This window comes from Manihot esculenta, chromosome 6 (genome assembly GCF_001659605.2).
Source record: "Manihot esculenta cultivar AM560-2 chromosome 6, M.esculenta_v8, whole genome shotgun sequence".
NCBI lineage: Eukaryota > Viridiplantae > Streptophyta > Magnoliopsida > Malpighiales > Euphorbiaceae > Manihot > Manihot esculenta.
The window spans coordinates 5,914,478-5,931,762 of record NC_035166.2 but is presented as its reverse complement, the minus strand read 5'-3'; the positions used below and the strand labels follow the sequence as shown (position 1 = coordinate 5,931,762).

The window sequence follows — 17,285 nt, the reverse complement described above, 5'->3', positions numbered from 1 at the left end:
TTTTCACAATTTCTTGTCAATTTTGATGTAGTAATATGTATGCTTGGATTATTTCCATGGTTTGCTAGTTGGTGAATTATTAAGTATATAATTTGCTAGATATTTTTTTTTTAAATTAATAGCTTATTTAGAACTGCCTTAAGTGTTTTAAGAATTATGTATGGAAGCTTGTCAAACCAAACCTTGTAGTTTACTTGTACCAATAGCTTGGTAGTTAGTTTCATTATTAGAGGTACTCTGCAGTCCGTGTGCAATTGAATTTATCTTCCAGCACTTGTTGGACAAAAGCTAAAAGAAATGTTCATCATATTCAGTATAAAATGAACTATGATGTCTTGCTCAAACTAATACATGAAAATAATGTCATGCCTTCTTTGTAATACTGTATGCATGTTAACAAACTCATACTCGTTTATGACTGGTGCAGGTTGCCGTATTGTACTTCCTCGAGAAAGTGAGTCTGTGTTACTGGGTGCTGCTATTCTTGGTGCTGTTGCTGCGAAGAAATATGCCAGTCTAAGTGAAGCCATGAAGGCACTGAATGCGGCTGGTCAGGTATGCATGCCTGTTCTTATCTTTCAATTTTCAGCAAATTTTAACTTTCATTAGGTCCAGGGTCAAGGGAAATGATGAAGCTCTTTGTTTCTCATTCCTATGTAAGGTGAAGAATTCTTCACCCCTTCCCCAACCCCCTTTTTCTAGAATAACTAACTATTCTTGTTGCTCCATCCCACCCCATAACCACCCAAAATAAAAATAAAAATAAAAATAAAAATAAAAATAAAAATAAAAACAGAAAAAGATGAGCACTTTGAGGGAATTTTACTTTAATAAGCACATTATAAATTTTCTCAAACCAACATGTATTTTACAAATAAAAGTAAAGGTCCTCCTAAAATAGGGGTTGAAGTTGGTCACATCTAGAACTGGGTCACACATTTGGGGTGTGCAAGGTTCCTGTAGGTCTCCAAAAGAACTATACTGAACTGGAACCGAGACAAGAAGTGGTATTGTGGGAACCCCAAACCAGAATTATACAACTGAAGAGCTGATTTTATGCATATATTTTTTTGATCTACTATATAATTTTAATAAAGTTATATAAATATATAAATATATATAAAATGTATGCAATTAATATTGTATTGTTTCATCTATTTCTTAACAATTTTAGTCATGGAAGCATTGAAACATTTTATAGTCGCTAAATTTATGACTATATTTTTTAATCATATATTATACTTTTTAGTCATATATATACATAATTAAGAAATAAGCAAAAAAATATATTTATTAAGGACTATACATGTATACATTTCTGGTAGTAGGTTGCGATTTAGATGCTGGTACTATTTTTATTCTTTAAAATGGAAGACATTTTAGTGCAGAAATCGAGACCCAAACCGGAATTGAAACTAGGATGAAAACCAAAAAAATTGAAATGGGATCAAATCAAGGTTTTTCAAAAGGAAACTAAATTAGGTTCAAGAATGGAACTAGAATTGCACACCCCTATCGCATGAGTGAATGAGACCTACAACCTTAGTATAGACCAAAGAGCTCAGCTGTGAAGGGCTTTGACTTAATTTATTCTTATGGGAACTACTGAGCTCTAAGACATGGTTTTACCATTAATGGTCATTTAATTTATTATTATTATTAGTATTATTATTATTTGTTCTTTATCTACATTTTTTGGGCTTCAATTCAACTAGCAAATCAAATAGCCTAGATGGGAACATGTTGTTAGCATTTGGAGACTTTGTTGTGCATTTTAGATCGATCCCAGCTTCTAGGTTAACTTATTAGTGGATTTTGGTATTCATGTGATTATCTAATAAACATCTACTTTTGAATAGTATGCACTAGAAACATGATTTATGCCACGGCAGTGCATGGTTCTTGGGTCACCTAAACTGAACTCGACAATCCAACTGAACCAGAATTGAAAAACAAATGTCATAGCAGGAACTGAACCAAACTTGTGTAATTTTTTAATTTGTTCTGGTTCTTTATCAAAGCATAAAACCAAGAATCAAAGTTTGAACTAATTTTTACATATTTTTAATATCATTCGATGCATCATAAAATTTCAATAGATAGATATACTTTCTAATTTAAAAGATCATATAATTAAAGAATAGCAATAAGTTATATATATATACGCAATTGATTTTGTTATAACTTATTAAGCTATGCAAAAGTAATTTTTAAGTTATTTGAAAAACTTCTCTGGTATCTTTTATATATATTAATAATCGCATGTTAAGAAATTTAAATCATTTGATTAGAATTAAGTTCTTATTCTAATAGTGAAGATAATATTCTTTATGAGTAATTGTTAGCATTTGAATTGAATTGCTAAGAATTCGATTTACAATGTAAGTTGAGGTTTCAACTGATATTTATTAGTTAATTTATATTAACATAATACAATTTAAATTAATAATAAATAAATTTCGATATAGTTTATTTTGTGGGATAAAAATATAAAAATGTTTGCTAAAATTTAAATGATAATTAACTTCAAAACTAGAGTGGTGATTGAAGTTCAACTTTTCATGACAAACTATATAAATCTTTCCAAGAACAAAAACTGTAAACTGAAATATTGAAGAATTGTACTGAGACCAACCGAATTGAGCACCCTCTAATTGATGCAATTAAGGGAACTAAATTTAAAATTATTCTAATTTAATTTTTCATTATAATTGTTAATTGATTGGAAAATTGTATATTTTCATTCACAATGAGTACAATTTATATATAAGTTATGAGAGTTTTTCTAATCAATATAAAATACAAATTTTAAAATAGACTTCTAAAATAATACTAACACTAATAGGCTTCTAACTTATAGCAATAACACTCCTCTCAAGGTAGAGTGTAGATGTTTATAGTGTCCAGCTGATTACAAATATAGTCAATCCTAGCCCATTCAAACTTTTGTAAAATGAACTTTTCTTGAATCTTATAATTAATGAAGTGGCAATCAATTTCAATCTATGTGGTTTATTCGTGGAAAACCGGGTTAGAAGCAATATAAAGTGCACATTGATTTTCACACCATAACTTTATTGACAAAGAAAACTTGAGACCAACTTCATTTAATAATTGGTATATCCAAGTTATTTCACATACTGATTGTGCCATGGCCTTATACTCTGACTCTGCATTAGACTGAGAGACCACATTTTGTTTTTTACTTTCCTACGACACAAGATTTACTCCAACAAAGACAGAATATCCTGTAGTGGATCTTCTATATGCCTTTGAACTTGCTCAATCTGCATCTTAAAAACACTAAATATTAGAGAGTCCATGATTTGAAAACAATGAGTCTCTCCTCCTGGATCTCCCTTCAAATAGCATAAGCTTTGGTCTAAAGCTACCCAATGATTGACCATCGGAGAATACATGAACTGACTCACAATACTAACAGAGTATGCAATATCAGGACGAGTCACTGTAAGATAACTTAATTTTTCAACGAATCTCCTATATCTCTCAAGGTTTTTAAAGAATTCACCATCTTTTGTGGGTTGTAAATTGGGACTCATAGGTGTACCATATGGTTTGACACCTAATTTTCCTTTTTCAGCCAACAAATCAAGAACATATTTTTTTTTTGAAATAGGAAAATGCCTTTCTTGCACCTTGACACTTCAACACCCAAAAAATACTTCAACGTTCCCAAATCCTTTTTACATGCCAGCAATGTCGCTCCCTGTGATATCATCAATATACACAACCAAATTGCTTATAAAATACTGATTGATCACACTTGTTTATTTGCAGCCTAAACTCGTGAACTACCTTACTGAATCTTCCAAACCAAGCTTGAGGACTCTGCTTTAGACCACATAAGGATTTGCGGAGATGATACATCTTTCCATACTCCCTTTGAGCGAGCAACAAATCCAGATGGTTGCTCCATATAGACTTCCTCATAGAGATTACCATGTAAAAAGACATTTTTAATATCTAACTGGTTTAGTGGTCAATCAGAAGTTGTTGCCATTGAGATAAAGTTTGGGTATACTCTTTGGCTACAAGACAAGTTTTGAGGGCTACAGGACCATCTAGATTTACTTTTACTGCAAATACCCATTTACATGCAATAGCCTTCTTTCCTGCAGGTAAATTCACTAAAGTCCAAGTACCATTATCATTCAAGACTATCATTTCCTTTTCTATAGCAGCATGCCAACTAAGATGAGATAAAGCTTCATGAATCATTTTAGGAAGAGAAATAGAATCCAAAAAGGCAATAAAGGAACTAGAGGAAGAAGATAAAGTGATTATAGGAAATAAAAGAAGATATAGGGTAAGTACATTGATGCTTACCTTTTCGGAGAGTAATAGGAAGATTAAGACTAGGATCTAGAGCACTGGATATTGGAGTTGACAACAAAGAGGAGGGTAGAGAACTTGAATCATGGGGTTTCGATTCATGATTGTAACACTTAACAGAGAAGCTCAGAGAATTGAAGAAGATGAGTAAGAAATAGATTGGGTGAGAAAAGAGAATAGGAGATGAGAGAGAGAGAAAGAGAATTAGAATTGTAGATGGACGAATTATTGATTTCATTATTCAAGTGCCAAAGGAATATCTCCGGCTGGTATTTATACAGCTGTAGTTGTAACAAACTTGTAACAACCTCTCAACAGCTAAGCTACCAAGGCTTATTTTCCTCTAAAACTCAATTCACATTTTTCCCTCCACTCTGTTCTTATCAATTCCTCTCTTCTTCCTTCTATAGTACGTGACAATACCCCTCCCCTCCAATGAGGGCCTTCTTGTCCCCAAGAAGCTGCAAAGTGAGGAAATTGGGCCAAGATAAAAGATTGATCCTCCCAAGTAGCTTCTTCTTCTGTAAGGGAAGACCATTGAATGAGCCCCTGAACAACTTGCTGCTCATCCCTAGTAATGACTCTCGTCTTAAGCACTTTCTCTAGCTCTATAACAACTTCATCAGCCTAAAAAGTAGGTAGCTCATGAATAATAGACACTCCATCCCCTACTTTCTTCTTTAAAAGAGAAACATGAAATACAGGGTGAATAGTGGTTGTCAAAGGTAAAAGAAGCTTATAAGCTATTGCCCTGATCCTTTCCAGCACTTGATAAGGCCTATAGTACTCAGCTGCCAACTTTAATGCCTTTCGAAACTGCTAAGGAGGTCTGTCTATATGGCTGTAACTTCCAATAAACCCAATCCCCTACTTGAAATTCTTAGTTAGACCTCTTCCTATCGGCATATTACTTCATTATGTTTTGTGCCTTCAACAAATTGTCTCTAATAAGTTGAGACATGTGTTGCCTTGATTGCAAAAATGTAGAAACACCTTCCATAGACACATCGTGCAGTTGTAGGAGAGGAAAGGAGGCTGGTTTATAACAATAAATGGCTTCATAGGGAGACATTTTCAAGGCAGAATGATGGCTGGTATTATACCACCATTCTGTTAAAAGAAGCCATTTTGCCCAAAAGTGAGGCTGTTGATAACTGAGACACCTTAGGTATCCTTCCAGACTTTGATTCAGTCTCTCAATTTGCCCATCCGTTTGTGGATGATAAGCAGAACTATAGGCCAAAGTAGTTTCCAGTTTTTGAAATAATTCCTTCCAAAATAGGCTTGTGAAAATCTTGTCCCTATCGGTTATAATAGAAGTTGGCAGCCCATGAAGTTTGAACACATTGTCTAGAAATACTTGAGCGATTACAGAAGCAGAGAAGGAATGCTTTAAGGCAATGAAGTGAGCATACTTATTGAATTTACATATCACTACCAGAATAGTATCTTTGCCTTTTGAAGTGGGAAGTTGTTTTATAAAATTCATAGTGATCAGTTGCCAAACTTGTGATGGAATAGGTAAAGGCTGAAGTAACCCAGGGGAAGCACAGTGTTCTACCTTTCATCTTGCACAAGTATCACATCTTTTAATCCACTTCATCATACTTTTTAATATTTCCGGCCAGAAGAAATGCCTTTTTAGCCTAATATAAGATGCATACATTCCAAAGTGGTCCCCTGTAACAGCCCGGACGTGATCCCCGGCACTGTTACCGCTCACGGCCCAGGGCTATCCCTCGCCTGGCCTCTTGCCACCTCGGGCTTTCCACTGGCGTCGTGAGCAGCTCTTAACATCCCTTCACCCTCACGGGTTCCAGGCAGGATTTGTCCCTCGGGGGAGCCATTACGGCCCGCCCTAGCCCGAGTGGATTTGGCCCAATTCCTTCCTCTGGGAATTAGGTCGCCTCCCCCACTGCTCGAACCCTTGACCTCCCACTTTAAGGGAATAGTCTGGTGAGAGTGAGTACCAATTGTTCCAATGGCACAATTGGTACTCACTCTCACCAGACTATTCCCTTAAAGTGGGAGGTCAAGGGTTCGAGCAGTGGGGGAGGCGACCTAATTCCCAGAGGAAGGAATTGGGCCAAATCCACTCGGGCTAGGGCGGGCCGTAATGGCTCCCCCGAGGGACAAATCCTGCCTGGAACCCGTGAGGGTGAAGGGATGTTAAGAGCTGCTCACGACGCCAGTGGAAAGCCCGAGGTGGCAAGAGGCCAGGCGAGGGATAGCCCTGGGCCGTGAGCGGTAACAGTGCCGGGGATCACGTCCGGGCTGTTACATCCCCCAAACAGGAATTGTGATACAAGCTGAGCAGTTGGTCTCTTAAAGAGCCTTTGGAGCCAACAAACAGTTGATCTTTATGGTATAAGAGCCCATTTTTAAGGTAATACCTTGGACAAGCCTGCGAATCAAAAGAGAGATGAGTAATAAGGTCAGTGGCCAACTGATCACCCTCATAACTATTGATGAGGTGTTTCATCCATAAAGGCTGAATAGAAGACTGTAAAGCCAGAAGTTGTCCCTCCTCGGTGTGTCTTCATCTGGATAAAGCATCTGCAACTTTATTTTCACTCTCTTTCATATATAGAATTTTATATTGCAGCCCTAATAACTTGGAATCCCCTTTTAATTGCAAGCTCGTGTGCAATTTCTATTCCAACAAGTGTTTAATACTCTCATGATCAGTCTTAATGAAAAAAGCCCTTGCTCAAAATAGTGTCTCCATTTAGACACAGCAAAAGTGATGGCCAATAATTCTCTTTTATAAGCTGACAAACTACTGGTCCATGTTAAAACCTCCTAATGGCAACAACCAGAGGTCAAATTGGAAGGGCCAACGATGAATTTTCCAAGTAAATCCTGGTGCCTTTTCAGTACTGAAAATCTTCCTCCCATCAGCAACTTTAACAGAAGCGGTTGGAACTGAAACAATAGGAACCTTCAATTCCTTGGCTAGCTTAGCATCCAAAAAACTATGGTTGCTGCCGCTGTCAACTAGGATCAAAAGCTACCTATTCTCGAACTGACCCAGCACTCGTATTGTCTCACTTCCTTGACTGCCTTCCAATGCATTGATGGATAAATTTGCCTCTTGGGAAAATTTAGGTACTTCCTCCATAAGTTCATGCCATATCTCCTCTCTTTTAGCTTCCTCCTCAGGACTGGTATCTTGCATAGACAACAAAGTCTTTTGTTTACACTGATGTTCAGGAAAGAATTTGTCGCCACACTTGAAATAATGTTTATATTAGGCTGTGCATTGGTGGAATTGTGGGGGATGGAATTAGATGAAGTACTGGTAGTTTTGGAAGTGGTTTGGTTAACTGAGGATTGACTAGCAGTGGGCTGAAACTTTGGACTGGTTAATGAATTGTGGGCAATTTTGGGGTCTGATAAAGGTGGCTTAGGGCCATATGAGTAAGTGTTATTGGTGGGAGGGTTAATTCTGTAGGAGTTTGCATTCAAAGAATTGTTTGCCTTGTAACTGGAATTATAGGTTTTTGAATAAGGTTGCTCTTTTTACTGCTGATGAGGAATTGCTCTTGCAATCTTGCAGTTTGAAATGCTTGAGCTAGTGTAGTTGGTTTAAGCATTCTTACCACTGGTCTGACTTCATCCCTCAGCCCTCCTACTAGTATAGATAACAAGGAGAGCTCTTCTAGAGATGGCATAATCCTCTCCAATATGATCCTCACATCCTCAAACCTATTCAAGTACTCCTCAATAGTCCCTTCCTGCCTAATCCTCATAAACTCCTCCACTACATCCTCCATTTCTTCTTCCCCAAATCTAATACTCAGATCCTTCTCGAAATCTGCCCAAGGATGGTTTCCTTCCCCTCTTAACCAGTTATGGTACCAAGCGTCTGTCCTCTACTAAAAATAAACTGGCTATATTCACCTTTTGGTCCCTCGGAATGCCATAAATTTCAAAATATTTGACGCATTTTCTCAACCAAGCCCTAGGCTCCTTCCCATTGAAGGTGATTAGCTTGATTTCAGGTAAGAAACGAGGCATACCTTCAATTTCCACTACCGATCTGGCACTAGTATTCTTTCCTTGAGGCGAAATGACATTCTATTTGGGACTCAAGAATTCCCTTGCCTCGCAATTCCTCCAGAACTGCATTTCAAGTCTCCTCAGCGCTCAATCCTTCTTTATCCTTCCTCGCATTCTCCTAGAGAACTTTGATTTGTTCTTCTATTTTGCCAATTCTTGCTTCCTGCGTAGCTACTCCAGATCTCATCATTTCAATACCCAAAATTACCAGTACAGAAAATTTCCCTTCGCAACGAAGCTTTGATACCAATTTGTAACACTTATAGAGAAGCTCAGAGAATTGAAGAATTTGAGTAAGAAATAGATTGGGTGAGAAAAGAGAACAGGAGATGAGAGAAAGAGAAAGAGTTAGATGAGAAAGAGAATTAGAATTGTAGAGGGAGGAATTATTGATTTAATTATTGAAGTGCTGAAGGAATGTCTCCATGAAATAAACAGTAAAAGGCATGGTTTTAAATCGCAGTTGCAGTTGCGGTTGTTGTTGTGGTCGCGAGTAATGGAAATAGGCCAGTAACAGCTGTAACGGCCTGGCGCTACGCAAATTTTTTGAAAAAATTTGCAAAGTTCATAAAATAAAATCATATTGATTAGATTTAATTTAGAACAATATACACAAATGCATAATAAACATAAGGGAAAATTATTACTTAGTCCCTATCGTATGGGAAAACTAACTAGTTAGTCCCTCAATCTTTAAAACTTCATTAAAACGTCCCTAACATTTTAAAAAGTCTACTAGTTAGTTTCTCCGTTAATTTTGCCGTTAAATATTTTACTATTTAGTTCATATAGTTTTGAAAAACTTATTAGTTGGTCTCGCATATTTTTAAAAAATTTACTAATTAGTCCCTCCATATCATAGGCATTTTAGACTATTTTATAATATTTAACGACTAAAACTAGTGGAGAGACTAACTAGTAGACTTTTTAAAATGTCAAATATGGTTTAATGTGTTTTTCAAAATCGAAGGATCAACTAATGAGTTTCTTCATATTATAGGGATTAAATAGTAATTTTTTCTAAACATAAATATATCAAATATAGATTATTTTACTTATAGATTGTAGAAAGGTAATATTTGTTATACATTACAATAGAGATTACAACATATTTATACATAAGAGACCGTATCTAGAAAGGTGATCATGTAATTTCTTAGATTAAGCAACTAACACATCTATCAATATTTACTTACTATATTAATATATTTACTTTTTATAACCTATAACACTCCCTCAAGTTGGAGCATAGATGTTAATCATGCCCATCTTGTTACATAGATAATCAACTCAAGTCCTTTCTAGAGCTTTAGTGAAGATATCTCCTTGTTGTTCTCCAGTTCAGATATGTCCTCTTAAGATTATCTTTTGTTGGACCTTCTCACGAACAAAATGACAGTCAATCTCGATGTATTTAGTCCTCTCATGAAATATTGGATTGGAAGCAATGTGAATAGCTGCTTGATTATCACACTACAACTTAGCAGGCACTGAATTTGTGAACCCAACCTCTTCTAACAGTTGGCGCACTCACAAGACTTCACATACGGCTTGTGCCATGGCTCGATATTCAGATTCAGCACTAGAACGAGAGACCACATTTTACTTCTTACTTTTCCATAAGACTAGGTTACCTCCCACAAAAACACAATATCCAGTGATTGACCTCCTATCAACCTTCAAGCTTGCCCAATCAGCATCAGAAAAGCATTTACTATTTGAGTGCCCATGGTTATCATAGAAGAGATCTCATCCTAGGGCCCCTTTCAAGTAGCAAAGAATCTACCCCAGAGCATCCCTATGAGCAACAGTAAGAGAGGACATAAACTGACTTACCACACTCACTGAATATGCAATATCAGGATGAGTCATCGTCAAATAATTCAGCTTGCCAACTAATCTTCTATACATTTCAGGATCTGCAAATAGCTCACTGTTTTCTGTGGTAAGTTAAAGATTAGGGGTCATTGGTGCACTATAAGTAGTTAATCTTACATCTATTGCTATTAATCTTGAAATAAATTTAAATAGCTCACTTTGATCTGCAAATAGCTCACTTTGATTCCTTATCATGAAATAAATTTAAATTTTTAATAGTTAATCTTACATCTATAATGTAGGAGTAGAGCATGATCCACCTAAACCATAGGTGATTCCAACAGACGGTAATTCTGCAAATAATAATAAGCTAAAAAAATTTATATATATATATATATATATATATATATATATATATATATATATATATTGAAATTAACACAAATATGAAAGTGTATATAACATACCTTCTTCAAGCTTTTCAAGTTCCTCTAGATCTTCCTCAACATTTACTTGAATATTTAATGGACGAATCCAATCTTGCACACATATCAGACCCTCAACAATTTTAGGAGTTAGGGAACTCCTAAAGGAATCTAGCACTCTTCCACCAGTACTGAATGCACTCTCTGAGGCAACTGTGGAAACTGGAATTGCTAATATATTTCTAGCCATTTTTCCTAGAATAGGAAACCTTTTAGAATTTATTTTCCACCATTTCATGACATCAAAATCCTCCTTTTCCTCTTGAATTGCCTCACTTAGATACACCTCTAACTCTATTTTTGAATCAAACCCACCAGATTCCTCCAACTTCTGCTTCTTGTAGTGATGCTTCAAAAAGAATTTAGGCTTAGGGTTTATTGAACCGGTAGTAGAGCAACTCCCACTTAATTGTTGTGAACTATTATCATTGAATTGCTCAACATCAGGTTGATACATTTTTTTGTATTCATTGAACAAATCAAATAAACAACTCTTGACCTTATTGAATAGCTCTACACCTTTCTCTTTACCATACATTTGGGAGAAAGAATACTCCATAAACTCAAATTTGTCACGAGGGTCAAGAACAACTGCAAAATAGATAATTTTATTCATTTTATCCACATCTCCCCAATACTTGTCAAATTTAACCTTCATTCTTTCCCCCATGGATTTCATATCAAAATCATTGCTATTAATCCATTGATTTAAAATAAAGGCTAAGTCACTAATCTCACTGAAAAATAGGTTTGATGTGACATACCTAGAGCCCGAGATACGCAAAGTGAGCTCATAAAAATGAGCCAACATATCTGCCATCTTCCTAACTTGTGTCCAATCATAATAGTCAGGTATGCCATTCTCTCCCATATCAATTTTAAACATAGGATCTTGTGACTCGTACCTCTCAAATCATAATGAAGATTTGCTTTCAATTTTTTCATGAAGCACACACTCCTTAAATCTCTTCAATCTAGCTGGAGAACTCCTGATATATCTTACTGCATCTCGTACTTTCATCACTGAATCATTCACATCTTTTAAGCCATCCTGGACAATTAAATTGATGATATGTGCCATACATCTCATATGCAAGTAAGTAGAGTTAGCAACACTAACACCCCAATTAGCAAGCTTCTTTTTCAAATAACATATGGCCACATCATTAGAACTAGCATTGTCAACTGTAACAGTGAACACTTTATCCAACCCCCACTCTAGCAAGCAAGTCTCAATTGCTCTACCTACTGCTTCACCTTTATGACTTGAAATGGGACAAAAATTAATGATTCTCTTATGCAACTTCCAATCATTGTCAATAAAGTGAGCAGTTATGCACATGTAATTAATGCGTTGCAATGATGTCCATGTATCTGTAGTAAGGCTCACTCTTTGACAATTTTTCTTAGAAAAAGATTTCAATTTTGATCTCTCCTCAATAAGCAAATCATAACAATCACGTGAAATTGTCCAACGAGAGGGAATCCTAAATCTAGGACAAATTGCTCTCATGAAGCTTCTAAAACCTTCTCCTTCTACAAATCTATAAGGCAATTCATCAATGATTATCATATGGACAAGGGCCTTCCTAATTGCATTATCATCATACTTCCAAGTAGTAAGAGTGCCTAAATCATTCACATCATTATCACTTGCATTTTTTTGCAATGATAATTGTGCTTGTCTAGTCTCAATGGAATGTGGATGCTTTTTGCATGAATTAAGGTGATTCCTAAGTGCAGTGGTTCCATTTCTTTTTGGATCACAACAAAATTCCTTTTTACAGTAATTACACTTACCTTTTAATTCACCTTCATCACTAACGAATTTTGTGAAGTGATCCCAAACTGCAGACCTTGGCTTTATTGGTTTTCTCTTTGCTTTTGATGATGTGGTTGTTTCTGTTGAAGCGTCAGTATTAGTTTGATTCGAATCACTAGTACTTTGGAGCATCTGATCATTTTGTGACTCCATGATTCACCTAAAAAGTAACAAAAATATTCAATTGAACATAAGCTTAAATTAATTAATAACAATATAAAAAAAAGAAATTGGAAATAATATTTTTTCTTACAAATAATACATACTAAACATACAAGTTTTATAGCTTAATTAATAACAGTCTGAAATAATATATACAACTTCTAAAGAGGAAAAAGAAAAAAGAAAAAAAAAACACTACCATGCATCATTAAGTTTCTATTTGTTGTGTAGTGCACTTGTGGCAAACAACATAGTATTATTCTTGTGCTGTTAGAATGGTTAGAATGTCACTAGAATTTTTTTCCTAGTCATATATGTCAGTCACAAAGATAAATAACCGACCCTCACTGTCCAAAGTTTTCCTGTAACACTCAAGTTGATCATCCTGCATTTCATCCCTCAAATATATATATATATATATATATATATATATATCAAGCACATGCATTAATTCAAGAAATCGCACAAAACAAATAATTATCACTTCCTCGTGAGAGTTTACAGTCACTGAAGTCAGTGTATGTGCATGTGAATTAATACTCAATAGGCAGTGTTATGACTTATGAGAAATTAGGAATTAGTTATAACAACGAAAGCTAACCCAAATCCTTTAACAAAGCTGACCCAAGTCCTTCAACAAGATTCAAAATCCATAGATAATTAATCTCATACAACAAACAAAACCCAACCAGAGAGAAGCAAAGCACCATAGTAAACACTATACAATGCAAGAACTCAATAAGCAGATTCAATTTTTTAGCAACAAAACAAAAACCATACCTCAAATTATAAGCCAACATAAGAGATCACTGAAGAGGACAGACAGTCGACGGTCGGCGGTGACAGTGACACTCAGCAAATCAATAGGGACTACTGGACTAGGGAGGGTGGGAAAGAGATTGATAGGGAGGGAGGGAAAGGGCTTGATAGGGAGCGAGGGAAAGAGATTGATAGGGAGCGAGGGAAAGAGATTGATAGGGAGCGAGCGATTCATGACTTCTTTCAGCAGATCGACGGGAAGAGGGCGAGTGATTCGTGACTTCTTTCAGCAGATCGACGGGAAGAGGGTTCGTGACTTCGTTCAGCAGATTGATGGGAAGAGGTTGATGGTCATGGTCGACGAGAAAGAGAAAGAGAATAATGGGATTAGAGGATTCGTCGTCGTTAGGGATTTTAATTTCAACTGTGAGTGATGTGAATAAGGGTTTCGTTTCGGGCTGGGGGGAGGGGAAATTGGGAGGGGGCAGGGGAAATCGGGAATGGGGAGGCGAACGCCTGGGCCGAAGGGGATAGAGGGTTTGGGGTGCTGGGTTGGGTATCAGAGGGGGAGGGGGAGGGGGAGGGGGAGGGGGAGGGCTTGGGCTTGGGCCTAGCCACGAAATCGGTTATTTTGGTTTGATCTGTTATTTAACACGTTTAAACCGAACTGAACCGAACCGAAAATCGAATAATTTTAAATATACTAATCGAACCTAACCGATCATCCCGATTAACCGAACCGAAAAACCGAAATCAATCGGTTCGGTTCGGTTTTTCGGTTTAAACCGAAATATGCACTCCCCTAGTCGAGAGTAGCCAAGAAAGACACATTTGAGTGATTTGAGATCCAATTTAGTAACCCGTGGACGAACATCACGAGCAAAACAAGTACAACTAAAGATACATGACTTAATAGGAAACAAAAAATTATTGGAAACAAAATGTTATAAGGGATATCACCATGAAGGACGGAGGAGAGCATGCAATTGATCAAAAAACAAGCATAGATACAGCATCAGTCCAAAAGCATTTAGGTACTTTCATTCGGAATAAGAGGGCTTTGGCTACTTCAAGAAGATGATTTTTTCTTTCGGCAACTCCATTCTGTGAAGGAGTGTCAACACAAGAAGATTAATGGAAAATCCTTTTTTGTAACAAATAAGATTGAAATTTCCTAGAAAGATAATCTTTAGCATTATCGCTTTGCAATGTTCGAATGGAAATATTGAATTGAGTTTGGATTTCAGTATAAAAAGCACAAAAGATATAGAATAATTCTAAACCACTCTTCATTAAAAATAACCAAGTAGTGCGAGAGAAATTATCAACAAAAGTAACAAAGTACTTAAAACCATACTTAGACACAATAGGACAAGGACCCCCAATATCTTAATGTACTAACTTAAAAGGGGACGAAACCTGTTTATTGACTCGAGACACTGTAGGTAAATGGTGATGTTTGGCAAATTGACAAGACTCACAATTTAAAACAGACAAAGAGTGAAACTGTGGACATAACTTCTTCAAAGCCGAGAGAGAAGATGCCCTAAAAGATAATTAACATCAAAAGGCGTTAACCTTGTGGAATATGTAGGAGATCTAGGTAGTTGTTGATCCAAGATGTAAAGATCCTCTGACTCATACCTTCGTCGAAAGATCCTGAAAAATATAATGATTAGGAAAGAATGAGACAAAATAATTCAGTGTACGAGTGAGTTTACTAACGGAAAGCAAATTAAAGGAGAATTTAGAAAGACATAACACAGAGGATACAGAATGAGGAGTTAAGTTGACATGTGCAGAAATCTATGACAGAAGATTTAGTGCCATTAACAAGAGTAATATAAGAAGACGATGCATGAGACTTAAGATTGGACAAAAGAGTAGAATTACCTGACATATAAATGGTAGCACCAGAATCAATAACCCATTGGGAGGATGAAGACACAAGACATGCAGTAGAGTTACCTGACTCGGCAATTGCAGTGATAGAGGAGTTAGAGGATTTTAAAGATGCCTGGTACTGGATGAATATTGTGCATACTCATCTGCAGATATCAAAATTCCCTGATCAGAAGAGGCCTCAACTGCCATAAGCACTGATTCATTTGTAAATCATTTGTAATCATTTGTAAGCGCTGATTCTTGTTTTGAAGTCTCAAGCATGTCTTCTTAGTATGTCCAGGTTCGTGGCACTAATTACAAATGATTCCACCGGAGTCAGAAGTAGAAACTGCTTCCCTGGGCGCTGAAATCCTCTACCACCGTTAAAACCTCCTCTGTATCCTCTGTTATTCTATCTACCACTGTCATTGTGACTAACAAGAGCACTAGTGGTGTGTGAAGGAATTGGAGACTCTGTACGCAACACCCTAGTGAAAACATCATGCAATGATGATATTTCAAAGTCAGAAAGAATATGAGATTTAGCTGTCTCTAATTCTAGAGGGAGACCTGCAAGGAAGCTCATAACAGCCATTTGCTCTTGTTGAGCTTGTTGAGTTTTCACATATGTACTAAAAGGCATCAAGACATTAAGTCCCTCATACACTCTTTTAAAATCCATAAAATAGGAGGTCAGAGTTCTATCATTTTTCTCAGCTCGATAAAACGCCTTACACACATCATAAATACGAGAAATATTCTCTGTCAGAATATAAAAACTCCAAATAATCAATTAATTTTTTAACAAATTCACAGTGATTAATAAGGTTGATTACCTCACTATGAATAGAATTTCGGATAAGCAAAAATAATCGAGCATCATCCCTCATCCAATCTTTCCTAGTTTCATCAATTGGAGGATCCTTGGTAAGATGATCATCCATTCCGATACTTCGTAAATAAATACAGATAGTCTTATTCCAATCCAGAAAATTAGATCCATTCAATTTGTGTTCCGTGATTTTAGTGATCATTGGAATCACCTCAACTACGGTGTTTGCAACTTCAACCATGAAAACAACCAACCCAAAGCAATAGCAACAAAAGAAACACATAATTAGAAAATCGGACGTGAACAGTTCCCGGACGTGAACAATGCCAAAAACACCTCCACCCAACACCCAAACGCCTCCACTGAACACCCAAACAGAGCAAACGAATCACAGATTTGACAAGGGGGCTGTGAGGCAACTCCAGCGAGGGTGACCAGAGCAACGATGGACTGGCAACGCACCTCCACATGCCAGCGAGTGGGACGACGTCAGAAGCTTATCGCGGCGTGTGAAGAGCACTCGCCCGTCAGACACCTATTGGCTCTTCAGGGCAGCTTCGCTGGCGCTCCGGTATCCTTCCTAGGTAGGCTATGAGAGACAAATGTTACCCTATATGAGTAACCCAAAAGAATAGGAGCTCTAAGTCTTCAAAAAAAAAATATTAAAATCTCTATAGGAGAGAAAAAATTTAAATTTCTACAGCAGAGGCTTTGATACCATGTAGAAAAGTAATATTTGTTATACATTACAATAGAGAATACAACATATTTATGCATAAGAGACTGTATCTAGAAAGGAAAGAAAATCAAGTCTATGATCATATAATCCCTAAGATTAAGCAATTAATACATCTATCAATATTTACTTCATATATTAATATATTTACTTCCTATAACCTATAATATAAATTGAGTAAACTAATAGCTTAAAATACAATTTAAACTCAAAACTAACACTTTAATTCCCAAAAATTTAGGGGAAAAAAATAGCTATTAAAAATTAAAGTACAAAAAATTAAATAACCTTTTAGAGGAAATAAGCTTGGAAATGCATTAGTATATAATGGATTAAGCTTATATGAGAAATATGCAAAGAAGATTGAAATTT

The 17,285-nt window shown here is 36.2% G+C and overlaps 1 protein-coding gene across 3 annotated transcripts in view; it reads left to right on the top strand.

The window, feature by feature from the left end:
* The window catches only part of LOC110617676 (FGGY carbohydrate kinase domain-containing protein), a 43,002-nt gene that overhangs the window by 16,687 nt on the left and 9,030 nt on the right, over positions 1 to 17,285 (top strand). For all 3 annotated transcript variants that reach the window (XM_021760628.2, XM_021760629.2, XM_021760630.2), the window contains one exon: positions 428 to 555. In XM_021760628.2, the coding sequence (XP_021616320.1) occupies positions 428 to 555 (128 nt within the window). The remainder of the gene's footprint in view (positions 1 to 427; positions 556 to 17,285) is intronic.